Source organism: Narcine bancroftii, chromosome 5 (assembly GCF_036971445.1).
Source record: "Narcine bancroftii isolate sNarBan1 chromosome 5, sNarBan1.hap1, whole genome shotgun sequence".
Taxonomy (NCBI): domain Eukaryota; kingdom Metazoa; phylum Chordata; class Chondrichthyes; order Torpediniformes; family Narcinidae; genus Narcine; species Narcine bancroftii.
Window position 1 is genome coordinate 6,472,595 of NC_091473.1, and position 27,913 is coordinate 6,500,507.

The 27,913-nt window shown below is 45.3% G+C and overlaps 1 protein-coding gene across 2 annotated transcripts in view; it reads right to left on the reverse strand.

Annotated features, from left to right (window-relative positions):
- Positions 1-27,913, reverse strand: part of sema3bl (sema domain, immunoglobulin domain (Ig), short basic domain, secreted, (semaphorin) 3bl) — a 237,679-nt gene that overhangs the window by 84,088 nt on the left and 125,678 nt on the right. For both annotated transcript variants that reach the window (XM_069936651.1, XM_069936650.1), the window contains exons 3-4: positions 14,791-14,853; positions 6,655-6,774 (exon numbers count right to left, since the gene is read on the reverse strand). In XM_069936651.1, the coding sequence (XP_069792752.1) occupies positions 6,655-6,774; positions 14,791-14,853 (183 nt within the window). The remainder of the gene's footprint in view (positions 1-6,654; positions 6,775-14,790; positions 14,854-27,913) is intronic.

A 27,913-nucleotide genomic window follows, 5' to 3' on the forward strand; every position in this document is an offset into this window, starting at 1 on the left:
TTTTACAGACATATTATATTCCGAGAAGACGGAGCGGTCACGTACTGACAACAGTTAACTAAATGTGGATGAATAATACACCAAGCAAATTCTGCAGGCATGACCTCACTGGGCTGGGCAGGCGGGCCCGTCTTCTTTACTTGTAGCTCCTCCCTGTAAGATCCCTAATAAAGGTGGATGACCCTAGTCCCCTCCCTCATATCTGCTATGGGCATGAGCCAGCAGCATGTAGAGGCATGCTAAGGTTTTCTGATTAATAAAGCCTTTGACTACTTGCTTCATGTCTGTGGGTGGTCACTGATCGTGCCACAATTCACCACTCAGTTCCCATGTCGACATGTCTGTTCATGATCTCATGCACTGCCAGACTGAGACCTCCTGAAAATTGGAGGATCAACACCTCATATTCCATCTGGGCACCCTCCAACTAGATGGCATTAACATCAACTTTTTCAATTCTGTGAGTACGTGCCCCCCCACCCACCTCTGTCTCACTGTAGTGAACTGGGATTCACTAGAAATGTCCTGTAATGGCAACTGGTCCTGCCTCCTGGCCCCTCCCCCGGGTGCCTGTATATAACCCAGGTTTCCTGCCTAAACCCAGAACCCCTCTGAAACCTGTTCATGAACCCTACCTGTGCTGTGAGCCAATAAAAGCGTTAGTTCTGCCTCCAGTTGAGTGTGAGCTTTTATCTATGCTACACTTATCCCCTCCCCTCTACCTATGTCTCCTATCCTCTAGCCCTGACGCTCTCTCTTTCCCTTTCCCTGATCCTTTCCTCCTGATCTGCACCCCACTCCCGTAATCAATTTTCACCTTTTCTCTCCTGTCCGACTCTCCATGTCCAGTTATGGCCTTTTGCTTGTTGCCTATGCTTCTCCCCCTGCCCTATCTTCCCTCCACTCCATACCTTGAAGAAAGCCTCAGGCCCAAAACATCAGTTATATATCTTTACCCCCCTATGGATGCTATGTGACCTGCAGAGTTCCTCCAGCGTATTTGTGTTTTCACTTTGCTTTACCGAACATGGGGCAACTCAAGATGAAGCTTCACATCCAAAAGCAAAACCGCAAATCTCATTGGAAAGCACAGAGAATGCTGGAAATACTCATCAGGTCAGGCCGCATCTGCTGCTAATATTTCAGGTCCATGATTCTCCAACAGGAACATCAGTGACCTGAAATGTTAAGCTGTATGATGCTGCTCGCAGGCAGAGGGCTCTGTGAAGCACTAGCCGCTATGTCTGTATCAGCCTCCTTGGCCTTTGCATCTCATCAGCTCGGGGGATGAGGGACAGAGGTGAGATGGGGCACACCTGAACTCCCACTCCCCTAGCAGACTCCCCACTGGAGCACAAACCTCCTGGGGTGACAGGTCTGATGCACTGTTTATCTGGTCCCTCAGTTTTACATCAGGGATGGCTAGTGCATAGAACACAGCCCCAGAGACTTGAACATAATTCATAATGATTTTAACTAATTTAAAGCAAATAAAGCAGTTTTAAGTATTCTATGTTTTTGTTAGTGATTTAAAAATTGTGTTATAATGATAAAAGTGAACAGGGCAAATGTTTGCCATTTGCTGTTTCTGAAATTTTATGATTTTAATGTGCTGAACTTTACTTGAAGCAATGAAACCATTACGCAGTGTGTTATTCCTGGAATGAATAGTGTTTCAAAACCAGAATTGAATTGAAACACAATTCTTTCACTAAAGGCTTGGGGGAAGGTAAATATATCTTAAGCCCAAGATAGGTGTCTTTTTGAAATGGAAGGAGTGCCTTTACACATTGGATTTTATCATTAATCTAAATGGTCTTAACTAAATTGTGGGATGAACTTCAGGAAATTGTGTCTTGAGTTGTGGACAAGTTTGACGACATTGTGGAAAACCAAACCGACTTCTTGATTGTCATGTGCACAGTGAAAAGCAGGGGTGCAGTGCTGCTGGAGCTCATAGGAGCGTCACTTCGGCACCTTAGGGGGCTGCACCAGGACCTCAGGGGGCAGCTCCGGGCACCTCCTTGTCGCCACTTTTGGTGATTTCTGGCACCTGAAACTTTAGCACTGCACCTCTGGTGGGAAGTTTTGTTTTGTGTGCTATCCAGGCAGGTCAACTCATAGAGACAAATACAATTTAACTTTAACCAACCATCCTTAACCAATGAGGGGAAAATATTGATCTTGGTAATTTACTAATCAGGAGGCTCACATAAGGAAGTGAATGGATAATTTAATCTATGTAAATGCTATTTTTTTGTTATATTGAGAACATGCCATGAAATCTTGTCTGTGGAGGACTTCATTTGGTACACTGTAGTTCATTAGTCCAATCCTGGACAATGATTTGTCCGGTTCATGGGATCTTCTGATGAAACAAAGGAAGGCTGGGTTCTGGGATTGGTTGGGCAGGCAGTGTCCAGGAAACAGCTAAGCAATGGGAGCGGAAGCAAGAGCAGGTTGGAACGGTCTGCCCCTTTAAATGAGATGCCAATATTATAATACAGTGGTTCTCAATCTTTTTCTTGCCACTCACATCCCACTTTAAGTAATCCCTAGGCCATCGGTGCTCTGCGATCAGAAAGGGATTGGTTAAGGTGGGATGTGAGTGGGAAGGGAAGGTTGAGAATCACTGCTCCAGACCCTGTTGTTACTGAAATATTTTGCTTGATAAAAATTGTCATTGGCCAATTTTCTTTGGAGTTCTGAAACCCTGCACATAACGAGTCAATGAGGTACGATTAAAACAGTGGTTTCAAACTTTTTCCTTCCACTCATACAATCTTAAACCTCTGTTTTAACCATACCTCATTGACTCGTTATGTGCATAGGGATGTGTGTGGAAAGAGAAGGTTGAGAACTACTGTTATAATGGATCAATAATTTTCACAATATCCAACTCAGAGAGATTTAGAAATAATCCGTGGGAAATTCATGTGCAAACATGAATGTTTATTTGAAATCTCTGGTGTCTTACAGTGAGTGCAATCCTATTCACCCTTTGATTACAGGTAGAGGCTTGAATGAAAAGGAGTGGGGAAGATGGTGGAGGAGAGGATGAGAGGGAGGAAATAGGTGGATACAGTGGGAAGGTAGAAGAGAAAGAGGCTGAGAAGTGATGAGAAGAGGGAAGAGGGTAGCTCTCTGATAGGAGGAGAGATGGAGGAACAGAGACAGAGGGATGAGGCTAGAAATAGACTGGGGGGGGGTTAATGGAAATAGGAGGTCGATGTTAATGCCCTCTGGTTGGAGGCTGCCAATTCAGAATATAAGGTGTTGTTCCTTCAGTATGAGAGTGACCTCAGATTGGCAGTATGCGAGGCCATGGACAGACATGTTGGTATGGATTTAAAATGGTTGGCCACTGGGAGGTCCTTGATGTTGCAGTGGATGGAACAAAGGTGGTCAATGAAACGATCTCCCATCTGCATCCAGTCTCCCCCAGGTAGAGGAGGCTGCATTGGGAGCACCAGATGCAGTGAATCACCCGTTCTTCAATTAGGGCTATTTTGTGCAGTGATTAGTGGTGAGGGAGGAGGTGAAATTGCAAATGCAGTACTTCCTGTGGTCATAGGGGTATGTCCCAAGGGGGTGATTGATAAGAGGGTTGGCAGAGGGGAGCAATTCCCATGGAAAATGGAGGAGAGGGCAAAATATAGCTGGTGCTGGAAATCCCATTGTAGGTGACAAAAATTGCATAGGATAATATACTGGATGCGGAGGTTGGTAGGGTGGTAGGTGGGGACAAGGGGAATTCTGTTGCGTCTCGGGGTGGAGGGGGCCCGGGAAGATATACAGGAAATAGAGGAGATGTGGGTAATGTCTGAGTTAAAAGCAGTCATGTGGAAGCCATGTTCTGGAATGGGAGACCTTGTCCTGTGAACAGATGCAGGATATGCAGAGGAAATGAGAGAAGGGAATAGAATCCTTTCAGGGGTCAGGGTGGGAAGAGCTGTAGTCGAGGTAACCGTGAGAGTTAGTGGGTTTATAGAAGATGTTTGTATATCATTTGTCTCCTGAGATGGAGACAGAGAGGTCGAGAAGGGGAAGAGAGTTGCCAGAGATGGACCAAGTACATTTGAGGTCGGGGTGGAAGTTGGCAGCAAAGTGGATAAAGTCGACAAACTCATCGTGGGTGCATGAGGTAGCACCAAAGTAGTCATCGATGTAGCAGAGGAAGAGTCGAGGAATGCAGCCTGTGAATGATTCTCATCTCAGCCAAACATCTTTTAACCATTACCAGAGCTTGAGCCTTCACTGCTCCTTCAACCAATGAGCTCCAGAACCTCAAGATCTGAAATAAAATGTTTTCCCCAAATCTCCCCTCTAATTCTTCTCGCACTTATCCTGGCTACTGACCTCTCTGCTAAGGAAATTACATTTTTCATATTCAACCTATTCAGGCTTATCAGTTAAATCTCCCCCCTGGCCTCCTGCTTTCCAAAGAAAACAGCCCAAGCCTAGCAAGTTTGTTCTTCATAGCCAAAAGTCTCCAGCCCTGGCAAGCTTTTCGTGAACCTATTCTGCACCCTCTCCAATGCTATTACATTCTTCATAAGATCTTAAGAAGTAGAAACACAATTCGACTATTTGTCCCATTGAATCTGCTCCACATTTAATCGTGGCCTCTCTCAACCCTATTCTCCTGCCTTCTCCCTCAGCATTTGACACCCGGAAAACAACCTCCACTTTAAATATACCCAAAGGCTTGGCCTCCACAGCCAGTTGTGGCCTCGTATCCCACAGATTCACAGCCTCTGGCTGAAGAGATTTCTTCTCATCCCTGTTCCTAAGGGACGCCACTTTATTCTGAGTCTGCACCTCTGGTCCAAGACTCTCTCATTTAGGGACTTATCCTCTCCATGCACACTCTATCCAGCCCTGTCAATATTCAATAGATTTTAATGAGGTTTCCCTCATCTTTCTAAACTCCTGAGAGTACAGTCTCAGAGGCATCAAGCTTTCTTCACACGGTAACCCTCTCATCCCGGAGATCATTCTTGTAAACCTCCTCTGGATCCTCTCGAGTACAAGCCCATCCTTCCTTGGACATGGGGCTCAAAACACCTCCAAATGGGGTCTGACCAACAGCTTATTCTGCCTTGACCTTAAATCCTTGCTTTTATGTTCCAGTCCCCTTGGAATGAATGCTAACGTTGCATTTGCCTTCCTTACTACCGACTCCACCTGCAAGTGAACTTTTAGGGGCTCCCAAGTCCCTCTGAACTTCTGCTTCCTCAATTCTCTCCCCATTTAGAAAATATTTTACACCAAAATACATGACCGTGCACTTCCCTTCACTATGTTCCATCTGCCACATCTTCGCCCATTCTGCCAACCAGATATAAGGACAGGTGGGAGGGTGAGTAGCCATGAGGAAGCAGAAGGACTCAGACTGGTTGGGAGAATGGGCGAAGATGTGGCAAATGGAACACAGTGAAGGGAAGTGCACGGTCATGTATTTTGGTGTAAAATATTTTCTAAATGGGGAGAGAATTGAGGAAGGAGAAGCTGTTGGTCAGACCACATTTGGAGATATTTTGGGCCCTCCATACTTGCATCCAGGTGCCTATCCAATTTTTTCTTAAATGTCAAAATTTAGCCCACTTTCCCCATTTCAGTTGGCAGCTCATTCCATCCTCCAACCTCCCTCTGCGTGAAAAATCGCCCCATGATGTTCTTTTAAACATTTCACCTTTCAAACTTTACCCATGTCCTTTAGTTCTTGTCTCATCTGACCTCAGGGGAAAAGGCCTGCTTGCATTTACTTGATCAACACCCCTCATGTCTTTTATATAGAACCATAGAACATTACAGCACAGAAACAGGCCCCTTTGGCCCTTCTAGTCTGTGCTGAACCATTTTTTTTGCCTAGTTCCACTGACCTGCACCCAGTCCATTGCCCTCCATACCTCTCTCATCCATGCACCTGTCCAAATTCTTCTTGTGTTAGAAAGCTTGTTGACACTCCCACCATCTCTGTGTGTGAACAGATCCCGCTCATTGTTCCCCTAAACTTACCCCTTTCACTCTTAACCCATGTCCTCTGGTTTGTATCTCACCTATCCTCATTGGAAAAAGCCTGTCTACATTTACTCTGTCTATACCCCTCATAATTTTAAAGACCTTTATCAAACCTCCCCTCATTCTTCTACACTCCAGGGAATAAAGTCCTAATTTGTCTAACCTTTTCCTGTAACTCAGTTCCTGAAGTCCGGGCATCATCTTAGCAAATCTTCTCTGCATTCTTTCTATCAATCACATCCAAATGACGTATAACCCTGGTACGTTATCGAACAATGGAAGGAAGCCAGAGCCTCTTGGGAAAACCCATGCATACACAGGGAGAACATACCAATGCCTTACAGACTGCGCGGGATTCGAACTCTGATCTCAATTGCTGGCGCTAACCTCTATGTCCTATTCTGACAGGCTAACCAGCAGAGCTATGAAGAGTCGAATGGTCTCCCATGTGGTAAATATTCCAAGATTCTCTGAACACTTTGCAGCAGGGAAATGAGCAGAAAAGTGGTGGGAGGAGATGCAGTATCCCACGCCCCTCCGAGACCCTTGCTCGTCCATCATCTCACCCACCTCATACACCTCCCCAGTACCATCAAGGGAGTTGGACAAGGGAACAGATTAGTTGCTCACCTCTCCTCTGTGTCCCACGTACACAAGGGCACAGAGCGGCTCGTAGGCACCCGTCCCGCAAGCCAGCAGGTGGGACCGGTTGTATGGGTGCAGCACCCGCACATAGTTGGCACAGTCACTCTGTAAGAGAACGGAGAGCAGACCAGGATATTAACAGAGCGCAGAATCTCAGCCCAGTGTTCAGTTCCGTGACACTGCTGCTGGGGCCTAACGAACCTCCCACCACCCACAACACTCTTTCAAGAGTAGACATAAAAATGCATGATAAATTTAAAACTGAGGCTGTCTTGGAATTTATTTGTGGCTGAAACACTCAAATTTGCTTTCCTGGAGGGCTTTGGAGACTAGATCACTGGGGGCATTTAAAGAGGAAGTTCAAATACCAAATACCAGTTTATGGCATGGAAACAGGCCATCTCGACCTTACAAGTCCACGCCAGTTTACTCAAACCTTCACCACAGCGCCCTGATCCATCTGCATGATAGGCCTTTCTTCTTGACCTTGCTGTCTTCTTTGTTGTGCTCCCAATGAGCCAGCGACATTTTTATCCTTTTTTTGGGGATATCAGTAAAATGTTCTGTCTGTTTATGAATAGTTTCAAACAGTTTAATTTCAGTCTCTATTTTTATTTCATGTTAAAGGTAAATCAGGGCAACAGTTCAGGTTTAAACTGTCCTCAAAAGATTTTAGAGCATTTTAAATATTATATTCCAAGACAATAGACCAATGTTTGTTCACACATCTTTAATCCTGTAGAATTTCCACAGGGTATTTTCAAACAAAATCGAATACTGGTTACTGTATGGGACAATATTTGGGTAGATATGAACAAAGGTAAAGGTAAAAAGGTTCCATTTTTGATTGAAAGGTCAATGTTGACCACAGAGGCTCCTTGACCTCTTTGTCATTTAAAGCTTGACATGATCTTCTCAAGTCTGCGGGATCTTGTTCCCATTGCACTGTCTCCAGGGAGGAAACAGCCAACCTATTGTTGCAGCAATATATGTTCCTGTGCAGCAACAATTGCCATTGAGATACGCAGCCTGCTCCTTGGAGATGCACCCTTCCCATCTGTGTATCAGCACTCCCGGAGAAACGCCCTCCCACGCTGATAAAATGGTCTTCGTCGAGTTTAGGAACAGGGCATCAAAATCTCCAATAGAAAGGAAAATAAAGCATCACTGCCAAAGAGAGCAGACAGGGAACGGTGTGGGAACAGGGATCGGTTCCACTGAGCAGGTCAAGGGAACAAGGTCAGTGGCAGAATCATGAAGTCCAGTGTGGAGTAGAATGAAATCGAAATATCAGATTATATTCATTCCAACTCTCTCTCATACATGGCTTCCAGTACCATCATTAATGCAGCCCTTATCTCGGACAGCCTCACAGAGTAATCTACGAAACACACCTTGTCTGTTTCTACCTCATCTATGCCCATAATCTTCCCATTAACACTGTACACCTGTTTTCTCACCCTGTTCTCTCTGAATCTTTCATGAACAATATTGGCATTTTAATACTCCAACTCTTGCTATCCGAAGCCTTCCCTGGGCGGCCTCAGTATTCTCCTCGAACAACAGATGGCTGTTTTTATTGCTCCTTTAATGTGGAAGATACATTGTTGATGGGGGAGGAACGACATAGAACAGTCAGTGACTCAGCATCAATCCAAATCTCAGTCTGCGCGGAGTTTGAATGTTCTCCTTCTGACTGTGTGAGCCATTTCCATGACCCTTCACATATTAACCATGTTGATACAGGGCTCTAGCTTTGTGGCAACCTCAAGCTTGGTCAACACTATCCTGAGCTCTGTCAGGGCTATTAGGCTCAAGGTCCCCTCTAAAGACTTGAGCTCAAAAATGTCACATGACTCTTCACGACAGAACCCACGGAAAACTGGAACCCATTAGATGGGTTCCATAATTGACACACCATCTGGCCTCCCAAGAGAAACAAAAAATGCCCACCATGGCTATTTTGAAGAAAAGGCAAGGGTGTTCTCCCAAATGATATAGTTATCGAGAAATAGAGGCCCTTCAGCCTACCGTTCGTGCTGGCCATCAAACACTAAACCCATTCGAGTAAGAATAAAGGGGTCATATTTTGGTTAGCTACCTGTTATTAGTGGTATTTCACAGGGGTGGGTATTGGGACTGCTTCTTTTTAATGATTTGGATAATGGAATAGATGACTTTGTGGCTAAATTTGCAGTTGATACCAAAATAGGTGGAAGGGTGAGTGGTGCTGAGGATACGGAAAAGCTGCAGAGAGACCTGGCTAGATTAGGAGAAGGGGCAAAGAAGTAGCAGACAAAACGCAATGTTGGAAAGTACACGGTCATGCACCTTGGTAGGAGAAATAGACGGGAAGACAATTATTTAGATGGGGAGAAAATTCAGTTGCAAAGTGCAAAGTCCTCGTGCAGGATCCCTTAACAATTAACCTCCAGGTTAAGTCAACGGTGAAGAAGGTGAATGCAATGCTGGCTTTCATTTCCAGAGGGATCGCGTACAAGAGCAGGGATGTAATATTGAGACTCTATAAAGCACTGGTGAGACCTCACTTGGAGTACTGTGTACAATTTTGGGTGCGGTATTTGAGAAAGGATGTGCTAGAGTTGGAGAGGGTTCAGAGAAAATTTACTAGAATGACAGGGTTAGCACATAAGGAACATTTGTCAGCTCTTGGACTGTTCTCAACAGAGCATTGAAGGATGAGGGGGGAACCTCATAAAGACATTCCGAATGCTGAAAGGACTAGACAGATGTGGCATAGTTGTTTCTCACGGTGAGGGAGACCAGGACAAGAGGGAACAATTTCAGGATAAAAGGGCGTCAACTTAAAACACAGATGCAGAAAAATTTCTTTAGCCAGAGGGTCATGAGTCTGTGGAACTTGTTGCCACAGGTGGTTGTGGGTCATTGGGTGTATTTAAGGGAGAGATTGACAGGTATTTTATTAGTTAAGGCATCAAGGGTTACAGGGAGAAAGCCGTGAGTGGGGCTGGGTGTGACGATGGATAAGCTCACGATTAGAACGGCGGGCTTGACGGGCCTACTTTTGCTCCTAGATCTTGTGATTCTGCCCACACTTCCACCAATTTCCCCTGGGGTTCCACCATACAAGGGGGAAAATTACAGTGGCCAATTAACCAAGTGACCCAGCCATTTTTGGAATGTTGAAGGAAGTTGGCGTTCCTGGAGGAAACCCAGAACATGGATCACTGAAGCTGTACAGCAGCAGCATTACCAGCTGTCCCATTCTGCTGCTCTAGCCTCAGCTCAAAGACATCATCCAATCATCAAGCGAGAACCTAAAAATGTTTCTTTCTTTCTCTTTGGCTTGGCTTCGCGGACGAAGATTTATGGAGGAGTAATGTCCACGTCAGCTGCAGGCTCCTTTGTGGCTGACAAGTCCGATGCGGGACAGGCAGACACGGTTGCAGCGGTTGCAAGGGAAAATTGGTTGGTTGGGGTTGGGTGTTGGGTTTTTCCTCCTTTGTCTTTTGTCAGTGAGGTGGGCTCTGCGGTCTTCTTCAAAGGAGGTTGCTGTCCGCCGAACTGTGAGGTGGCAAGATGCACGGTTTGAGGCGATATCAGCCCACTGGCAGTGGTCAATGTGGCAGGCACCAAGAGATTTCTTTAGGCAGTCCTTGTAGCTCTTCTTTGGTGCACCTCTGTCTCGGTGGCCAGTGGAGAGCTCGCCATATAACAACGATCTTGGGAAGGCGATGGTCCTCAATTCTGGAGATGTGACCTACCCAGCGCAGTTGGATCTTCAGCAGCGTGGATTCGATGCTGTCGGCCTCTGCCATCTCGAGTACTTCGATGTTGGAGATGAAGTCGCTCCAATGAATGTTGAGGATGGAGCGGAGACAACGCTGGTGGAAGCTTTCTAGGAGCCGTAGGTGATGCCGGTAGAGGACCCATGATTCGGAGCCGAACAGGAGTGTGGGTATGACAACGGCTCTGTATACGCTAATCTTTGTGAGGTTTTTCAGTTGGTTGTTTTTCCAGACTCTTTTGTGTAGTCTTCCAAAGGCGTTTTTTGCCTTGGCGAGTCTGTTGTCTATCTCATTGTCGATCCTTGCATCCGATGAAATGGTGCAGCCGAGATAGGTAAACTGGTTGACCGTTTTGAGTTTTGTGTGCCCGATGGAGATGTGGGAGGCTGGTAGTCATGGTGGGGAGCTGGCTGATGGAGGACCTCAGTTTTCTTCAGGCTGACTTCCAGGCCAAACATTTTGGTAGTTTCCGTAAAACAAGACGTCAAGAGCTGAAGAGCTGGCTCTGAATGGGCAACTAAAGCGGCATCGTCTGCAAAGAGTAGTTCACGGACAAGTTGCTCTTGTGTCTTGGTGTGAGCTTGCAGGCGCCTCAGATTGTAGAGACTGCCATCTGTGCGGTACCGGATGTAAACAGCGTCTTCATTGTTGAGGTCTTTCATGGCTTGTTTCAGCATCATGCTGAAGAAGATTGAAAAGAGGGTTGGTGCGAGAACGCAGCATTGCTTCATGCCATTGTTAATGGAGAAGGGTTCAGAGAGCTCAATGCTGTATCTGACCCGACCTTGTTGGTTTTCGTGCAGTTGAATAACCATGTTGAGGAACTTTGGGGGGCATCCGAGGCACTCTAGTATTTGCCAAAGCCCTTTCCTACTCACGGTGTCGAAGGCTTTGGTGAGGTCAACAAAGGTGATGTAGAGTCCTTTGTTTTGTTCTCTGTACTTTTCTTGCAGCTGTCTGAGGGCAAAGACCATGTCAGTAGCTCCTCTGTTTGCGCGAAAGCTGCACTGTGATTCTGGGAGAACATTTTCGGCGACACTAGGTATTATTCTATTTAGGAGAATCCTAGCGAAGATTTTGCTTGCAATGGAGAGCAGCGCGATTCCCCTGTAGTTTGAGTAGTCTGATTTCTCACCTTTGTTTTTGTACAGGGTGTTGATGATGGCATCACGAAGGTCCTGAGGCAGCTTTCTTTGGTCCCAGCAGAGCTTGAAAAACTCATGCAGTATGGCATGCAGAGTTTTGCCGCCAGCCTTCCAGACCTCTGCTTTGCCACTTTTCAGTTGTTCAATTGCCTTATATGTCTCTTTCCGGGTGAGGACCTCATCCAGCTCTAGCCTTAATGGCTGTTGAGGGAGCTGGAGCAAGGCGGATTCTTGGACTGAGCGGTTGGCACTGAAAAGAGATTGGAAGTGTTCTGACCATCGGTTGAGGATGGAGATCTTGTTGCTGAGGAGGACTTTGCCGTCTGAGCTGCGCAGCGGGCTTTGGACTTGGGGTGAGGGGCCGTACACAGCCTTTAGAGCCTCGTAAAAACCCCTGAAGTCGCCAATGTCCGCGCTGAGCTGGGTTCGTTTGGCGAGGCTAGTCCACCACTCATTTTGGATCTCCCCGGGTTTGCGCTGAAGATGGCTACATGAGCGACGGAAGGCTCGTTTCTTCTCTGGCCAGGACGGCTTTGCAAGGTGAGCCTGGTGAGCAGCTCGCTTCTTTGCCAGCAGCTCCTGGATTTCCTGGTTGTTTTCGTCGAACCAGTCCTTGTTTTCCTGGAGGAGAAGCCCAGTACCTCTTCAGTGGATTGCAGTATGGTAGTCTTCAGCTGATCCCAGAGGGTTTCAGGGGATGTGTCCGTGGGGCGGATTGCATCCTCGAGCTTTGCTTTGAGGTTTGCCTGGAAGTTTCCTCTCACTTCGTCTGACTGCAAGTTTCCAACATTGAACCTCTTTCTGGGGGCTTTACTGTTCCTGGACTTTGGCTTGAAGTGAAGGTTGATCTTGCAGCGAACCAGCCGGTGGTCAGTGTGGCATTCTGCGCTGGGCATGACCGTGGTGTGGAGCACATCTCATTTGTCTCTTTTTCGCACCAGGACGTAGTCCAGGAGGTGCCAGTGTTTGGATCGGGGATGCATCCAGGTAGTCTTCAGGCTGTCCCTCTGCTGAAAAAGGGTGTTTGTAATGACAAGCCGCTGTTCTGCGCAGAGCTCCAACAGGAGGCGCCTATTGTCATTGCACTTGCCGACACCATGCTTGCCCAAGATTCCTGGCCAGGTTTCTGAGTCTTTGCCGACACGAGCATTGAAGTCGCCAAGGATGACAACCTTGTCGGCTGTAGGGGTGTGTTGAATGAGGTTGCGCAGATCAGTGTAGAACTTGTCCTTTTCTGCTGGTTCCGCCTGGAGGGTTGGAGCATAGACACTGATGAGAGAGATGCGACGCTTGTTTTGAAGGGGGAGTCGCATGGACATGATCCGGTCCAAGTGGCCTGTCGGGAGGTTTTCGAGTTTGGAGGCAATGGAGTTCTTGACCATGAAGCCTACACCAGATAGGCGTCGTTCATCCATAGGCTTGCCAGACCAGTAGAGTGTGTAGCCCGTGCCGCGTTCTTGGAGGCTGCCTACATCTGCAAGGCGGACTTCACTGAGAGCAGCTATGTCGATGTCAAGTCTGAGGAGTTCATGTGCGATGAGGGCAGACCGACGTTCAGGTCGGTGGCTGTCAGCTTGTCTAGCATGGTTTTGATGTTCCAGCATGCTAGCTTGAGTTTGTGAGCATCTTTTGAGGGGGAGGATGTGGAGGGGGAGGATGTGGACATGTCCTCTGGCCTGCGCAAAGGAGCTTTTAGGTGGAGTGCAGTGTGCGCAGTACTGGCCCCACCCTTTACACCCATGGTTCGTGTGCCGTGGCCAAACAAGCTGGGATGTGGCAGCGAAGTCCTTGGGTCATAGGTTTTATATCGGAGTGGCCTTCTCCTATGCAGGTTTCTTACCCAGGCTGGAGGGGCCTGCCTCCCCTCCTAGGTCGGACCATACCTGGCCGCAAATCACCTGTGGACATGGCCTAGGTAAGTTTAATTGGGTTCTCTAACTACCTCTGAGGTAGGTCAGGGACCCGGTTGGATTCTGACGGGGTTGACCGAGTCACACCCTTTCTTACTGCTGGGTAACTGGGGTGCAAAATGTAAAAAGCGAGGGGGAGGCGGCAGCCCCGGCCTCGGTAGAGTGAGGCAGGTGGAGGCCCCGGTCCGGGCAGAAGCAAGGGGGAGGCGGTGGCCCCGGCCTCAGCAGAGTGAAGCAGGCGGAGGCCCCGGTCCGGGCAGAAAGAAGGAGGTGGCGGTACAACATCTACAGCAATGGCCACATGTTAAATGTGTTGGTTGGGAAGCTCATTATGATTCTTGAAGGCAGCAGCCCCAGGACTCTGTTTTGCATTTGCCTTGAGCTGCCTATGTCTTGTAGGACTGGACGAAACCATTAACGTGTACATAAAAGCAAGGTCAGCGCCAGAACGAATGTTGGGGACATTAGCGTGTTAGAAGGGGGGCTCGTTCAGCGGGGGGGGGGGGGGGTTGGGGGTGCTAGCCATCATTAACACCATCCACCCCTCTGATGTTGGACACGGGTGGGGGGGGGGCGTTGGCGCTCCTTTCATTGCGTCGAGCATCACTAGACGATACTGACACTTGACACCGGGGACAGGTGGAGAGTGGCTAGCATGTGTCAAGCTAGCCGTGAGTGACGTGGGGGGGGTTGGGTCTGATGGCCATCAATGGCCGCGACCTTATGAGGTGGGAGCACAGAACCTCATTTGGGAGGGGGTCAATGCCCATGGATGCCCGCCCTTGGCGCCAACTCTGCATAAAAGAAAGTGAGCAGACTGAACTATTCACTGATACATTGGGTGGACAGCCAGCACCTTTTTCCTGTGGTGACAATAGCAAATACCAGAGGACATCTGTTTAAGGTGAGTGGAGGAAGGTTCAGGGGTGATGGTGGAGGCTGGTACAATAGGGGCATTCAAAGTATTCTTGAGATAGGCCACATGGATGTAAGAAATGCAGAGGGTTATGGGTGTGAGGTGGCAAAGTTTTATATTGTTACGGAGTAGGTTTACATCGATCAGCACGAGATCGTGGGCTGAGGGGCCTGTACTGTATGTTCTATGACAGATGACAGGATGTATGTGGCTACAATTTCCCAGGGAATATCAGAAGCAATCCTGATACATGATCAGGAAGGATTCTTATCCACGATTCACGACAACAGCCTAAGATACATTGCAAAACGAATGGAACAGCTGAATGATACCTTCCCCTTTTTGGACATTATTATGGACAATAAATTCTTTGCACGTACTAAAGGATCTTTTCCCTGGAGGGCACATTCCCGTTCCTGCCCTGGTGGTGCAGACCAGTAAATCTGTAAGAGAGCAAGGAAAAGAGTCGTTAAACTAGAATTACATAACAATAAATCCAATTAAGTGATTCATGTACAGAAGTCCAGCTTGCCATATGTTATCCTAAAGCGCGTTAATCACTAAATTAACCCCTCCCTTTCGACAATGCTATAATAAGATATTTGCAAAGTATTCCTAGTACCAGTGCTATTTAATCACGCGTATTTACATTATCTGAGCATGCTAAAGCATTCCTTTCAATGAACCATAAAAACAATGTATTGTGAACTTTCCAAGTGAAGCCATGACAACCATTCAGGGTCACCACTGCTTCAGCCAGAGAAGGAATAACTTAACCTCAGTTTGCAGACCCTTTCCCTTTTGGTCATGTAGGGAATATGACGTTCACCTCCCGTCCTCAAACTTCCATGAGCATCTTCCCTGTTGTCCGAGGCTCCACCCAGTCCACTGGCCCTCGGGGCTGAGATGGCACAGTTCCATTGGGACTCTGAGCTGCAGGTCCAAGGTCATCCGCCACCTTCTTCACTGTGATCCAATAGCGCCGCTCAAGGCACACAAAATGAGAGAGGCTCAAGGGTAATTCTGTGAGGTTTCCTGCACTCTGGCATATTTTCCCTTAAATTTGGTTTGAAATTTTCGTTTAACAGTAGGCTGTTTTTAATTTAGAAATGCAGCACGACAACAGGCCCTTCTGGCCCACAAGGCCGAATAGCTCAAATATGCCCATGTGGCCAATTAACCTTCGAATGTGTATGTCTATAGAATGTAGGAGGAAACTGAATCACCCATGCAGATATTGGGAGAGCTTTGCATACTCCTCAGAGACAGTGGTGGATTTGAATCCAGGTCACTGGTGCTGTAATAGCATTGAGCTAACCTTTAGATGAGTGGCTTTCAAACTTTTTCTTTCCACTCACATACCACTTTAAGTAATCCCTATGCCATTGGTGCTCTGTGATGAGTAAGGGTTTGCTTAAGGTGGGGTGTAAGTGGGGAGGGAAGATTGAGAATCACTGCTCTGGATCCAATTGTGACTGAAATATTTTGCTTGAGAAAAATTGTCATTGGCCCATTTCCTTTGGAGTTCTGAAGCCGTGCACATAATGAGTCAATGAGGTACGATTAAAACAGTGGTTTTCAACCTTTTTCCACCCACGTCCCACCTTACTCATCACAAGGCACCTATGGCATAGGCATTACTTAAAGTGGGATGTAAGTAGAAAAAAAAGTTTGAGCACCACTGAGTTAAACAATAAAATCTGCACATGGTGGGGTCAAGTGGAACATACAAATAATTTGGAGAAAACTCAGCAGGTCATGCAGGATCCATAAGAACAGAAAGGTATTCAGGCTGTTATTTTCTTATTCCCAATGAAGGGCTCTGGCCTGAAACTTCCTGTGGATGCAGTGTGACCTGCTGCACTTCTCCAGTGTAGTTATGTGTCAGAGGGAGAGACTGCTGGGGGGAGGGGGGAGAAGGTAGAGAGAAAAGTTAGAACAGGAGTAGGTAAATTTTAGTTTGGAGATGCAGTACAATAACAGGCCCTTCTGGACCTCGAGGTCACGCCGCCTAACTACGCCCATCTGACTAACTAACCTGATTACCCCGTGGGAGGAAACCAGAGCTCCTGGAGGAAACCCATGCAGGCACAGGGAGAATGTGGAAACTCCTCACAGACAGTGGTGGATTCAAACTCAGATTGCTGGCATTGCAATAGCGTATAAAGGAGGGATGGAAAGAGTGAATCCAGATAGATTTACCTACGTTTAGAAAAATCAACATTGACACCATTGGGGTTGGAATATGATGAATGGCTCATCAAGCCTGACAGTGAATGAAGCCGAGGACACACATGTCTGCGTGGGAATGAAAGTATTGGCTGCTGGGAATTCATGCTGAAATCTGCTTGATGAAGTGCTCACTCACTTCGGCATGAGACTGCTTAGGGTATCGTGTGCAGTTCTGGTGGCCACATCACAGGAAGGACCTGACAACTCAGGAGGCAAGGTTCATCAGGAAGATGTAACATTTTTTTCAGGATTTAAATAAACAAGTTAGGAAATTTCTTTGGAAAGGAAAAAATGGCAAGAAAATCTTTAGAAAAATTAACATGGAAATATTAGGAGGATTAAAATGTCCTCATTTTATTTTAAAGCAGCACAATTAAGATTTCTCATTTCTTTGTTTGCAAAAGCTAAACCAACTTGGGTGGAAATTGAATTAAATAAAATTGGAGAAACTACATCTGAAGAGTTCATTTATAAATGGGAACCAAGATTAATAACAATGGATAGAGATGTCCAATATTGAAGCATTTGCTTAATATTCAGAATAAAGTTAAATTAGAAATTGATGGAAATCTTTTATCATTATAAATGTCATTAATTAATCTCCCTTAATTTTTTCAAAATATAACTTTTTTTGAATATTTGGAATAATAAACAAATTTCTAAATTGGGACATTGTTATGATAAAGATAGATTGATATCATTTAATCAATTAAAAATTAAGTATGATTTCCTTGTAACATGCCTATTGAAGAGAGAAATTAGAATCTGATTTGATATTAAAAAATCTTACAGATTTAGAACAGATAAATGTTGATGGAATGACTAAAAAACTCATTTCAATAGCATACATATTATTACAAGAAAAAAAACACCTAAATTAGGTTTGTTTAATTCAAAGCAAAGATGGAAACAAGATTTAAACATAACAATAGATCAGTAGGTTTGGCAAGATTTATGTAAAGAAGTTATGCCCAATACTATTAATGTAAGGTATAGATTACTTCATTATAATTTTTTACATCAATTGTATATTACGTCTCAGAAGTTGAATAGATGGAGATTGGATATATCTGACCAATGTTTTAGATGTGGAAAAGAAGTTGGAACCTTTGTTCATTCAACATGGTCTTGTTCAAAGGTTAAAACTTTTTTGATTTCTGTTGGTAAGTTTTTACATCGAATTACTGGTGTTGTTTTTCCATTAAATCCCAAATTATTATTGCTGGAAAATTTTGAGAATATAACTCCTCAATTATCTTTATCAAATTTTCAATAGAAATTTGTTAAGTTAGTTTTGGCGATAGCAGGGAAATGTATTGCTGTTACTTGGAAACCAGTTGTTTCATTGACACTAGGAAGATGGCGTACAGAGATTCAAAGTTGCATTCCTTTAGAAAAAAATTACATATAATTTAAGGGGTAAATATTCTGTATTTTTACAAGTTTGGAGCCCGTACGATAGAATAATGAGATTAAAAATTATATTTTCTTTTTCTTTTTTTTGAATTCTCCAAACCAGTGAAGTTTTCCCTGAAAATGAGTAACATTCTTTGGAAAAATGTTCTTTTTGGGATCCTTGAGTGTCCTCTGAAGCAATCCAAATCACTATATAGTTATGTTAATATGTATTTTAGATTTAGATTGTAGTTATTGGGGTTAGTAAGGGTTGGGGGGGGAGAGTTTAATTGGTTTTTAAGGTTTTTTTTAGTTTTAGTAGATTTTTTAGTAGTTTTTTCTCTACTATATATCAATCAAAATATATTTGTAAACACTGTAACATTGTGATTTGATACTAACTGTTATAATTGTCATACGTGTTGATTTACATAAAATATTCAAAAAAAGGAAGATGTAAAACACAATAGTTTGCAGACACCGTGGTTGAAGTAAAATCACAAATCTGGAGAAACTCAGCTGGTCAAACTGTCCTTTATATAGCAAAGGGAAAAGACAAAACTGATGTTTCGGGCTTGAGCCCTTCATCAAGGGATGGCAGGTGTAGGGAGAGGAGACTTTCCCAATTTCAGCTAACCTGCTCTCCCTTCCCCCCTTCCAGTTCTCCTCCCCCCCTTCCCTCTCTAGTCACCCAGCCATCACTCCTCCCCCTGTTTGCTACTGTGCCCTTCCTCTCTTCACCTATTACCTCCTGCCTTTGTGACCACCCCTCACCCCACCTGCCAACATTCTCCCATACCTTGATGAAGGGCTCAAGCCAGAAGCTTCAGTTATGTATTTTTTAATCTTTGCTATATAAAGTACACTGCTGACCTGTTGAGTTTCTCCTGCATTGCACTTTGCTTCATCAGGAAGATACCAGGAATGGAGGCCTGTCATTTCAGTACAAGGAGAGAATGGACAGGGTGGATTTATTCCCACTTGCTGCGAGGTGACCTTATAAAGGTGTAAAAATTTATGAGTGGCATAGATAGTCAAAATCTTCTTTTCTTTCCGGTGTTGCTGGGACCACTGTTGTGTGTCATCTATATCAATAATCTGGGTAATAATGTGATAAATTGGATCAGCAAGTTTGCAGATGACACTAAGATTGGGGGTGTAGTAGAGAGTGAAGAAGGTTTACAAAGCTTGCAGACGGATCTTGACCGACTGGAAAATGGCAGATGAAATGTAATGCTGATAAGTGTGAGGTGTTGCATGTTGAAAGGACAAACCAAGAAAGGTCATACATGATAAATGGTAGGGCACTGAGGAGTGTGGTAGGACAGAGTGACCTGGGAATACAGATATATAATTCCCTGAAAGTGGCACCACAAGTGGACAGGGTTGTAAAGAGAGCTTTTGCCATATTGGCCTTCATAAATCAAAATATTGAGTATAGGAGCTGGGATGTTATGGTAAAGTTGTATAAGACATTGGTGAGGCCAAATTTGGAGTATTGTGTGCAGTTTTGGTCACCTAACTACAGGAAAGATATCAATAAGGTTTAAAGAGTGCAGAGAATTTTACTAGGATGTTGCCACGACTTCAGGAACTGAGTTACAGGTTGAGGTTAAACAGGTTAGGACTTTATTCCCTGGAGCATAGAAGAATGAGGGGAGATTTGATAGAGGTATTTAAAATTATGAGGGGGATAGGCATAGTAAATGTAGGTAGGTTTTTTCCACTGAGGGTAGGTGAGATACAAACCAGAGGACATGGGTTAAGGGTGAAAGGGGAAAAGTTTGGGGGAACATGAGGGGGAACTTCTTTCACACAGAGGGTGGTGGGAGTGTGGAATAAGCTGCCAGCTGAGGTGGTGAATGTAGCTCAGTTTTAACATTTGAGATGAATTTGGACAGGTACATGAATGGGAGAGGTGTGGAGGCTAAGGACTGGATGCAGGTCCCTGGGACTAGGCCGAAAAAAATGCTTCGGCACAGTCAAGAAAGGCCAAAGGTCCTGTTTCTTTGTTGGAATGCTCTATGGTTCTATAGAATCCTAAAATTAAGAGGGAAGGGAGAAATATAAAAGGGAATTGAGAGGACGTTTCCTTTAAAGGGGGAGATGAACTATTGGAATGAGCAACCAGAGGAGGTGGTGGCTACAGATATAATTCGAATGTTTAAAAGGCATTTGGCCAGGTACTTGAATTAGGAAAGGAACAGAGAAATTCTAGCCTAATTCAGGCAGATAGGATCAGGAAGTTTGGCATCACGATCAGCATGGATGAGATAAGCTTCCTTCTATGTTGTAAATTTCTACATGTCCTCTGGTTGAGAGTGGGGAATCGGGATTGTGGTTACCACTCTACCATTCTGAAGATCCTCATGGGGATCCTGGGGACTGAGGGTTGTGCAGCTTGCTGTGGCTTTGCCACCTCCATGGCTAAGGGTGACCTGGGCTCCTCTGGAGCAGCCTGGGCAGCGGATGCATTGGACCAGCGTGCATTGCTTTGCTGCACCTTGTCTGACCCTCACTGGAGTCTGTAGACCAGTAGGTGTGCCTGGTCACCCAGTGTGGTGGTTCAAATGCAGCAAACTGGGACAGAGTGCTGCCAGAGTTCCAGACGCTGGTCTTGTGATTTGCGGCGAACCACTTGTAGGACAGGAAAACTTTTTTAGCTCAAGGGGCAGTGGAAAGTTGATAAGGCAGCCTGCAAAGTGATATGCAGACTGCCAGTGCCTGACCATGCTGGCTTATATTCCTTGCAAAAACCATCAGTTTTTTCCATCACTGCAGGCTCCAGTGACAGAGAAACAAATCCAGTGCCCGGGCGGAGGGAATGTGGAGCAAGTTGGACCTGCCAATCCTCCTTTGGACCTGTTATGGAGATAACCATATAACAGTTTAGAGCACGGAAACAGGCCATATCTGCCCTTCGAGTCCGTGCCAGTTCACTTGAACAACTCCACTAGTTCCCCCCCCCACTCTCCACCCATAACCCTCCAACCCCTTCTTATCCATGTACACATCCAACCTTCTCTTAAATGGCAGAAAGGACCCTGCCACAACTATCTCCTCTTGATGATCATTCCATTCTGCCACCACTCTCTGAGTGAAGAAGCATACTCTAACATTTAAGTGGAGAGGTTTAAAGACAGAGGAAACCGGTCTTTACAAATCGCTTTTATCCATCCCCACTACATAAGGGCCTTTTGCGTAGACAACTTCAGAGGTGTCCCTCACCAAACTCTAGACAGCAAACCGTGGTTTATTTGGCTGTCTTTGTCACCCTTGTGAATCCTATTTGGCTGCAGTGAAGGAAGCTGCTGAATCTTTCTTTCACTGGAGGTCTGTGTGACTTCCACATCTTCAAAATTGGGCATTCAAAGCCAAGGTAAACATTGACTCAACTAATTAGGAAAAGTGGAGAGGTTGGGGTAATGGGAGTGTTTCTGATAGATCAATTTCCTTTCACTTTTAAGGATTTTATTTGTGTTTAGGTTTGGCTCAATTTTCGGCACTTTAATTAAATATCACTTCGCTGGTTGCCTGAGGGGATAATGACGTCAGATTAATCACATTCCCTGTTACAGACTCAAATTTCATTTTCCTCACCTCGAACGTGTAAGATCCCAGGAAAACAACATAGGGCTCAGTCAACACAAGTGGTGCACTTTGAAAAGGGATAGAGTGGGACGAGGAAGAGCGAGAGTAACAGAAGTTGCGCGGCATGGAGCTGTTCGAGCTAACACGAGAAACAAGGGCTCTGGGAAACTTGCTCCCACGTATTTGTCTCCCCCCCCCCCGCGGCTTCCCACGTCGCATATCTACATGCTAGATTCCCTTATCTGCAGGACGATAATCTGTTTGAGGTATGCGCAACAACATGCACATTCCTTTCAGCAGCTCTGAGCTAAGTGCTTCCAAGTGATAGGATCTTTAATAAGAAAGTTGTTGTTACAGTTCGGCATGTAGCTGATAAGTGTGAAGGACAAATTGATTTTTTCCCTCAGTAGAGTTGGAATGTTTATGGTCACAGAATCCAAGGTGCAACGCAAAGCTTTTTAGAACCTAGAACATTACACCACAGTACAGGCCCTCCAGCCCTCAATGCTGTGCTGTTTAATCATACGCCACAACAATTTAACTCTTCCATAATCTCTTCTTTCTTTCTTTGGCTTGGCGTCGCGGACGAAGATTTATGGAGGGGTAATGTCCACGTCTGCTGCAGGCTCGTTGGTGACTGACAAGTCCGATGTGGGACAGGCAGGTACGGTTGCAGCGGTTGCAAGGGAAAATTAGTTGGTTGGGGTTGGGTGTTGGATTTTTCCTCCTTTGTCTTTTGTCAGTGAGGTGGATCCTGCGGTCTTCTTCAAAGGAGGTTGCTGCCTGCCGAACTGTGAACCATGAATTTGTTGATCCATAATCTATTTTTCTTACATCAACGTGCTCATCTTTCGAAACGTCCCCATTGTTGTGGCCTCCACCTCTGCCAATGCACTCCACGCATCCGCTACTCTCTTGCACTGTGAATATTGATTAACTGTCTTATGGATTCGTTTCCTCTTTGAACTTAATTCCATTTTGTTTGGTCTTGACAATTTCCTCTACAGGTTCAGCTGCAGCGTGAGAATTTTGGAGCCTATCTACATCGTCCAATGTGAATGACAATAAACATTATTATTAGCACAGCCCTTCAGTTGTACAGTCAGATTCCATTCAAAGGGCTACTCAGCTGATAACAGGGCATCTCTGAAATTTGCACAAAATGTGCTCTGACTTTGCTCAAACTGGGAAATGTGCCCAATGCCTCCCAGTAATTGTTGCTCTGGCACTAAAGGCCAGTTTAACGGCTGGAATTTCCTCTCTGAATTCTTTATTCTTGTGATTTGTACTTCAAACATCTTCTCTGATCCAGTTTTCATGTACCTGTCTCCTTATTTTTTTTGGATCAGTGTCAACCTGACCTTTTCTCAGGAATGCGCTCCACCCCCCCCACCAGGCTCTATGTATAGGAGTCGATCTCGTTTGGGACAACATTTTCCATCTCTTGGTCTCAGTTAAAAGTAGCTGGCAGCACCTCATCAGGAATGATGTAAAGGTCACGGCCACAGAGCTCTACAGCATGGATTCAGGCCCTTTGGCCCAACTTGTGCATGTCGACCAATTTGCGTGCATTCGCCTCATATCCTTCTGAACCTCGCCTGTCTATGTAACTGTCTAAATGCCTTCTTACTGTTACAATTGGCCCTGCTTCTACCACTTCCTCTGGCCGCTCCCTCCATATCCACACCACCCTCTGTCTGAAGAAGTTGCCTCTCAGATCCCTTTTCAATCTTTTCTCCTCACCTTAAAACAATGCCATCTTGTTTTATAGGCCCTGCTCTGGGATAAAGACGATTTGTCTCCTCTATGCCCCCAATGAATTTATAAACCTCTATAAAGTCTTTGGAGAGTGTTTAGAAGAGATTTACTCGATTGGGATGAGTGAGAAGGAGCTTCTGTTAATGATTAAACTGGTGAAAGGTGAAACCGCAAGTCTGCAGATGCTGTGATTGTAGTAAAAACACACCAAACTGCTGGAGGAACTCAGCCAGTCTTTTGACTGTCCATAGGAGACAAAGATATATTGCCGATGTTCAAGGAATCAGCAGAATGAGCCAGAAGTAGGAAATCTCAGGGTCTCCGAATTCAGACAGCGCCGGCTTGCGGGGGGTGGGGTGGGGGGGAATACAGACCAACAAAAGTTGGCAACTGGATATGATAAGGGACGAGGTGGGAAATTTTCATGTTTGCTTGGAAGGAGACAGGGAGAGACAGCTGGGGGAAGACAACGGGAGGAAGAAGTGAGGGGGTGCAGTTATAACGAAAGCCAGAGAAGTTGATATTATTTCCATCTCATTGGAGGGTGCCCTGTCAGAAGATGAGGTGCTGTTCCTTCAATTTTTAGGTGGTTTCAGTCTGGCAGTCCACGAGTCCATGGACAGACATGTCAGCAAGGGAATGGGAAGGGAATTGAAATGGGTGGCTACCGGGAGATCTATGCTATTGTGGCGGACAGAGCCAAGATGCTCAACAAAGTGATCTCCCAGTCTACGCCCAGTCTCTCTGATATGGAGTAGAGCACAGCGGGAGCATCAGATGCAGTAGATGACCCCTGCAGGTTCACAAGTGAAAAATTGCTTCACTTAGAAGGACTGATGGTGCTGAAGGAGGAGGTGTGGGCTCCAGTGGAGTATCTCCTGCGGTGAAAGTGGTGAAAGATGTCTTCCTTGGAACAGAGGAGGCTGCAACTGGATCTGATGGAGGAATTAAGAATTGTGAAGGGTTCAGATCAAATAAGTGGAGAGAAACTGTTCCCAATAGTGGAGGGGTCAAGAACCCGAGGACGTAGAAACAAGGAGATCAGCAAAAGAACCAAAAGTAGCATAAGGAGAAACCCATTTATGGGTGGCATAACTATTGCTTCACAGGTTCAGTCGTGATCCTGGGGGGCTATCTCTGTGGAGTTTGCACATTCTCTCTGCAACAATGCAGGTTTCCTCTGGGTGCTCCAGTCCATGTTGTAGGTTAATTGGTAACTGCAATTTGGCTCTCGTGATAGAATCCACGGGGAGCGATGAGAAAGTGGTATTAATGTTAAAATTGGACATTCAATGGTTAGCACGGTCTGAATGGACTGAGGGGTCTGTTTCTGTGCTGTATCTCTCAGCAACTCTCTGATAGTGGACGGATAGTGTACCGTGGATAGTGGACTTGGATAATATAGCGTGGACTCTTACTGTATACGTCTTAATATTTTAAGGTGTTTAACTTCTATTCTAACTTATATTTATGTAAATATGCTCCATGGTCCAGTAGAAATGCTATCTTGCCTTTACTGTGCGAGCATGATATGAACGATGAATAAAGGTGACTTGTCTTGCCTTGATTTGATTTACATGGTGAAGGGCCAATGCACTGTCAGGTGGTTAGTGCAGGCTGTTTGATTGTTGCATTCAAAAGAGAACCAGAGGAATATTTAAAATGGAAAGGTCTTCACGGCTGTGTGGAGTAGTAATGCAAATGGATCGAGCTGGATTAAGAGCTTGTGTGGTCTGACAGATCGAAAGCTTGCTTCTGGGGAGCATCTTTTAGATTTGTGCTTTGATGAGGAGAAAAGGTGTAACCTCATCACATCCCCAGTATTTATCAAGTAATATGGCGTTTTTATCGCCTGATTTATAAAGCAGAAGTAGAGATTACAACTCTCCCATCAAAGTGATTTTTAAATTTTTAAAATTTAAATTTAAATATAGACATATGTCATGGTAACAAGCCATTTCAGCCCCCGAGTCCGTGCCGCCCAATTCACACCCCATTAACCTACAACCCCAGGATGTTTCGAACGGTGGGAGGAAACCAGAGCCCCCGGGGAAAACCCTTGCAGACACTGGGAGAATGTACAAACTCCTTACAGACAGCATGGGATTTGAACCCAAGTCCCGATCGCTGGTGCTGTAAAGGCTTTGCGCTAACCGCTACGGAAGCCGGGCTGTCCATAGTGTAGTGAGTAAGGACATAGTCCTGTAGCCAGTATGAGAATTTCCTCTCCAGCTGGACCATACACTCTCACGTGGGGGAAAAACGTTGAACCTTTACATGTCCAGTCTGTGCCGGTTCAGCTGAACCCAGCCAGAGCAGCAGACGAGAATCCGGAAAATTGTCTCAATATTCTGGGCTTGGGACAAAGTTAGAAAATCCAGTCATAATTATCCATATTCTAAACTCTCTGGGCAAGAACTCCCTCATCACCTGTTGCAATTTTACATGTCTCAATGAAATCATCTCCCATTCGTATGAAGCACTGACCCCTGCGAATCAACCTCTCCTTACAGGAGATCCCATTCTCCATTCCTTGTACGGTGAGTAGGGAGGCGTATTTGGTCCATAAACCAGCATGCACTGCCTCTCTCAGAATGACTGCCTCTGTGATAGAACAGCACAGTACAGGCCCTTCAGCCCATGTTGTGCTGACCTATATAAACCTACTTAATCTAAACCAGTGGTTCTCAACCTTTTACTTACCACTCACATACCACCTTATGCAATCCCTTACTAATCACAGAGCACTTATGGCATAGGGATGACTTAACGTGGTATGTGAGTGGAAAGAAAAAGGTTGAGAACCACTGATCTAAACTTTCCCTCCCTCACACCCATAACCCTCAGTTTTGCTTGCCTGAGGTGACTAGCAGAGAGAAAGCAGCTACATCACCCCTTTCCCACCTCTACCTTCCCCTCTCCCTGCCCTAACTTTTGCCTTTCACATGGCCCATTTTGAAGTGATTCCCATGCACAATCACTCTCTGGCAACTCCACCTCTGAGTTACACGCATTCATATCCTAAAGAAAATAATCTGTTGCTGTGCACAATGGATGTGAAAACATTTCCCAGCTGCAAGGAACTTGGCTCAGTTGCCACAGTCCTATGGCCAAGATCACAGAACATTTTTTCTGCTCCATCAAGCATTCCAAATTTCACTACTGAATCGTCTGATTCAGAAATATCTTGATTGTGCAACTCATTACTGCACAGTACAGGCCCTTCAGCCCATAATATTGTGCTGACCTATCAAAACTCCACAACAATCAGATTTTCCCCTACCTCACACCCATAACCCTCTATTTTCCTGGCATCCATGTACCTGTCCAGGAGTCTTCTGAATGCCTCCATTATACCAGCTTCCATCACCAATGCGTTCCAGGCACCGCTACTCACTAAGTAATCGAAAAAAAATCTACCCGATGTCTCCCCTAAACTGCCCTCCACTCACCTTAAATGGATGTCCTCTCATATTTGCTATCGTCGCCCCAGAAAAGAAGGTGCTGGCTGTCCACCCTATCGAAATCACCTGAGCATCTCTGATCATTTGTCCGCTAGGTAACATTCAACGCTAGGTTGCACTGGTGCTGGCAGGAGGAAACTATTTCCTGGTTGGAAAGCAGGTCAAGGCATTCAAAACAAGAGCCATTAAAAAAAAAGTTGGTTGTTGTGTGCCAAGTAAGGGCTAAAATTAGAGAAGTCAAAAGGGCTGCAGGATTTTATTTGGAGATGATTTTTTTTTAAATTATGCAAGATCCATTCGCCTCCTCTGATTTTAATCATTCCTCCAAAGGTTTTCACCAACCCAGATCCTAAACTCTGGAATCCCCTTCCTGGACTTCTGCCTCACTTTCCTCTTTAACACGGCTCGATAAACCACCCTGACACCAAGCTTCTGGTCTGTACCTCGGCATTTCCTTGCAATGCCCAGTATCAATTCTTGTTTGATAAATGCCTTGGGAATGTTTCACTTCTTTGAAAGCATTTTTATAAAAGTTGAAACTGTTGGAAGCAATTTGATTCTAACTCACAAAAGGGAATGGTTATACGTACAGTACTTGGCAAAGAAAAATAGTTGTAAGGATTGAGCAGGCCGGGCAGTGGCTAACTCTTCTAAAATAATTAGTACGAGCACTTAGAAACACAGAGCTTCCTACTGGGCCCCAAACTTATCCCCCAGATATTTACTGGTCTCTTTTCTGTGCTATAATATAGTTTGCTCAAGCAGTTTAAATCACAGGTGCTAGGACTTGTAGAATATTCGAAGAGGTTTGCTGGAGAGCCATCCGGATATCATCCACCATCATTCAATGATGAATCTTCTCAGTGGCTGATAGAGAGTCTAGGGTGGGGAGGAAGGATTGGCCACACAACCTTCTGACAGTTCCTTGGAGTCAGGGCTGATTGAACTGGGAGCTCCACTGTGCCCGTCCTCTGCTTCATTTGTCACAATAACAAAACTTACATTTAAAAAAAAAACCCACATAGCATTAAAATCTACTGAATGGTTTTCAATCCCGGACCTG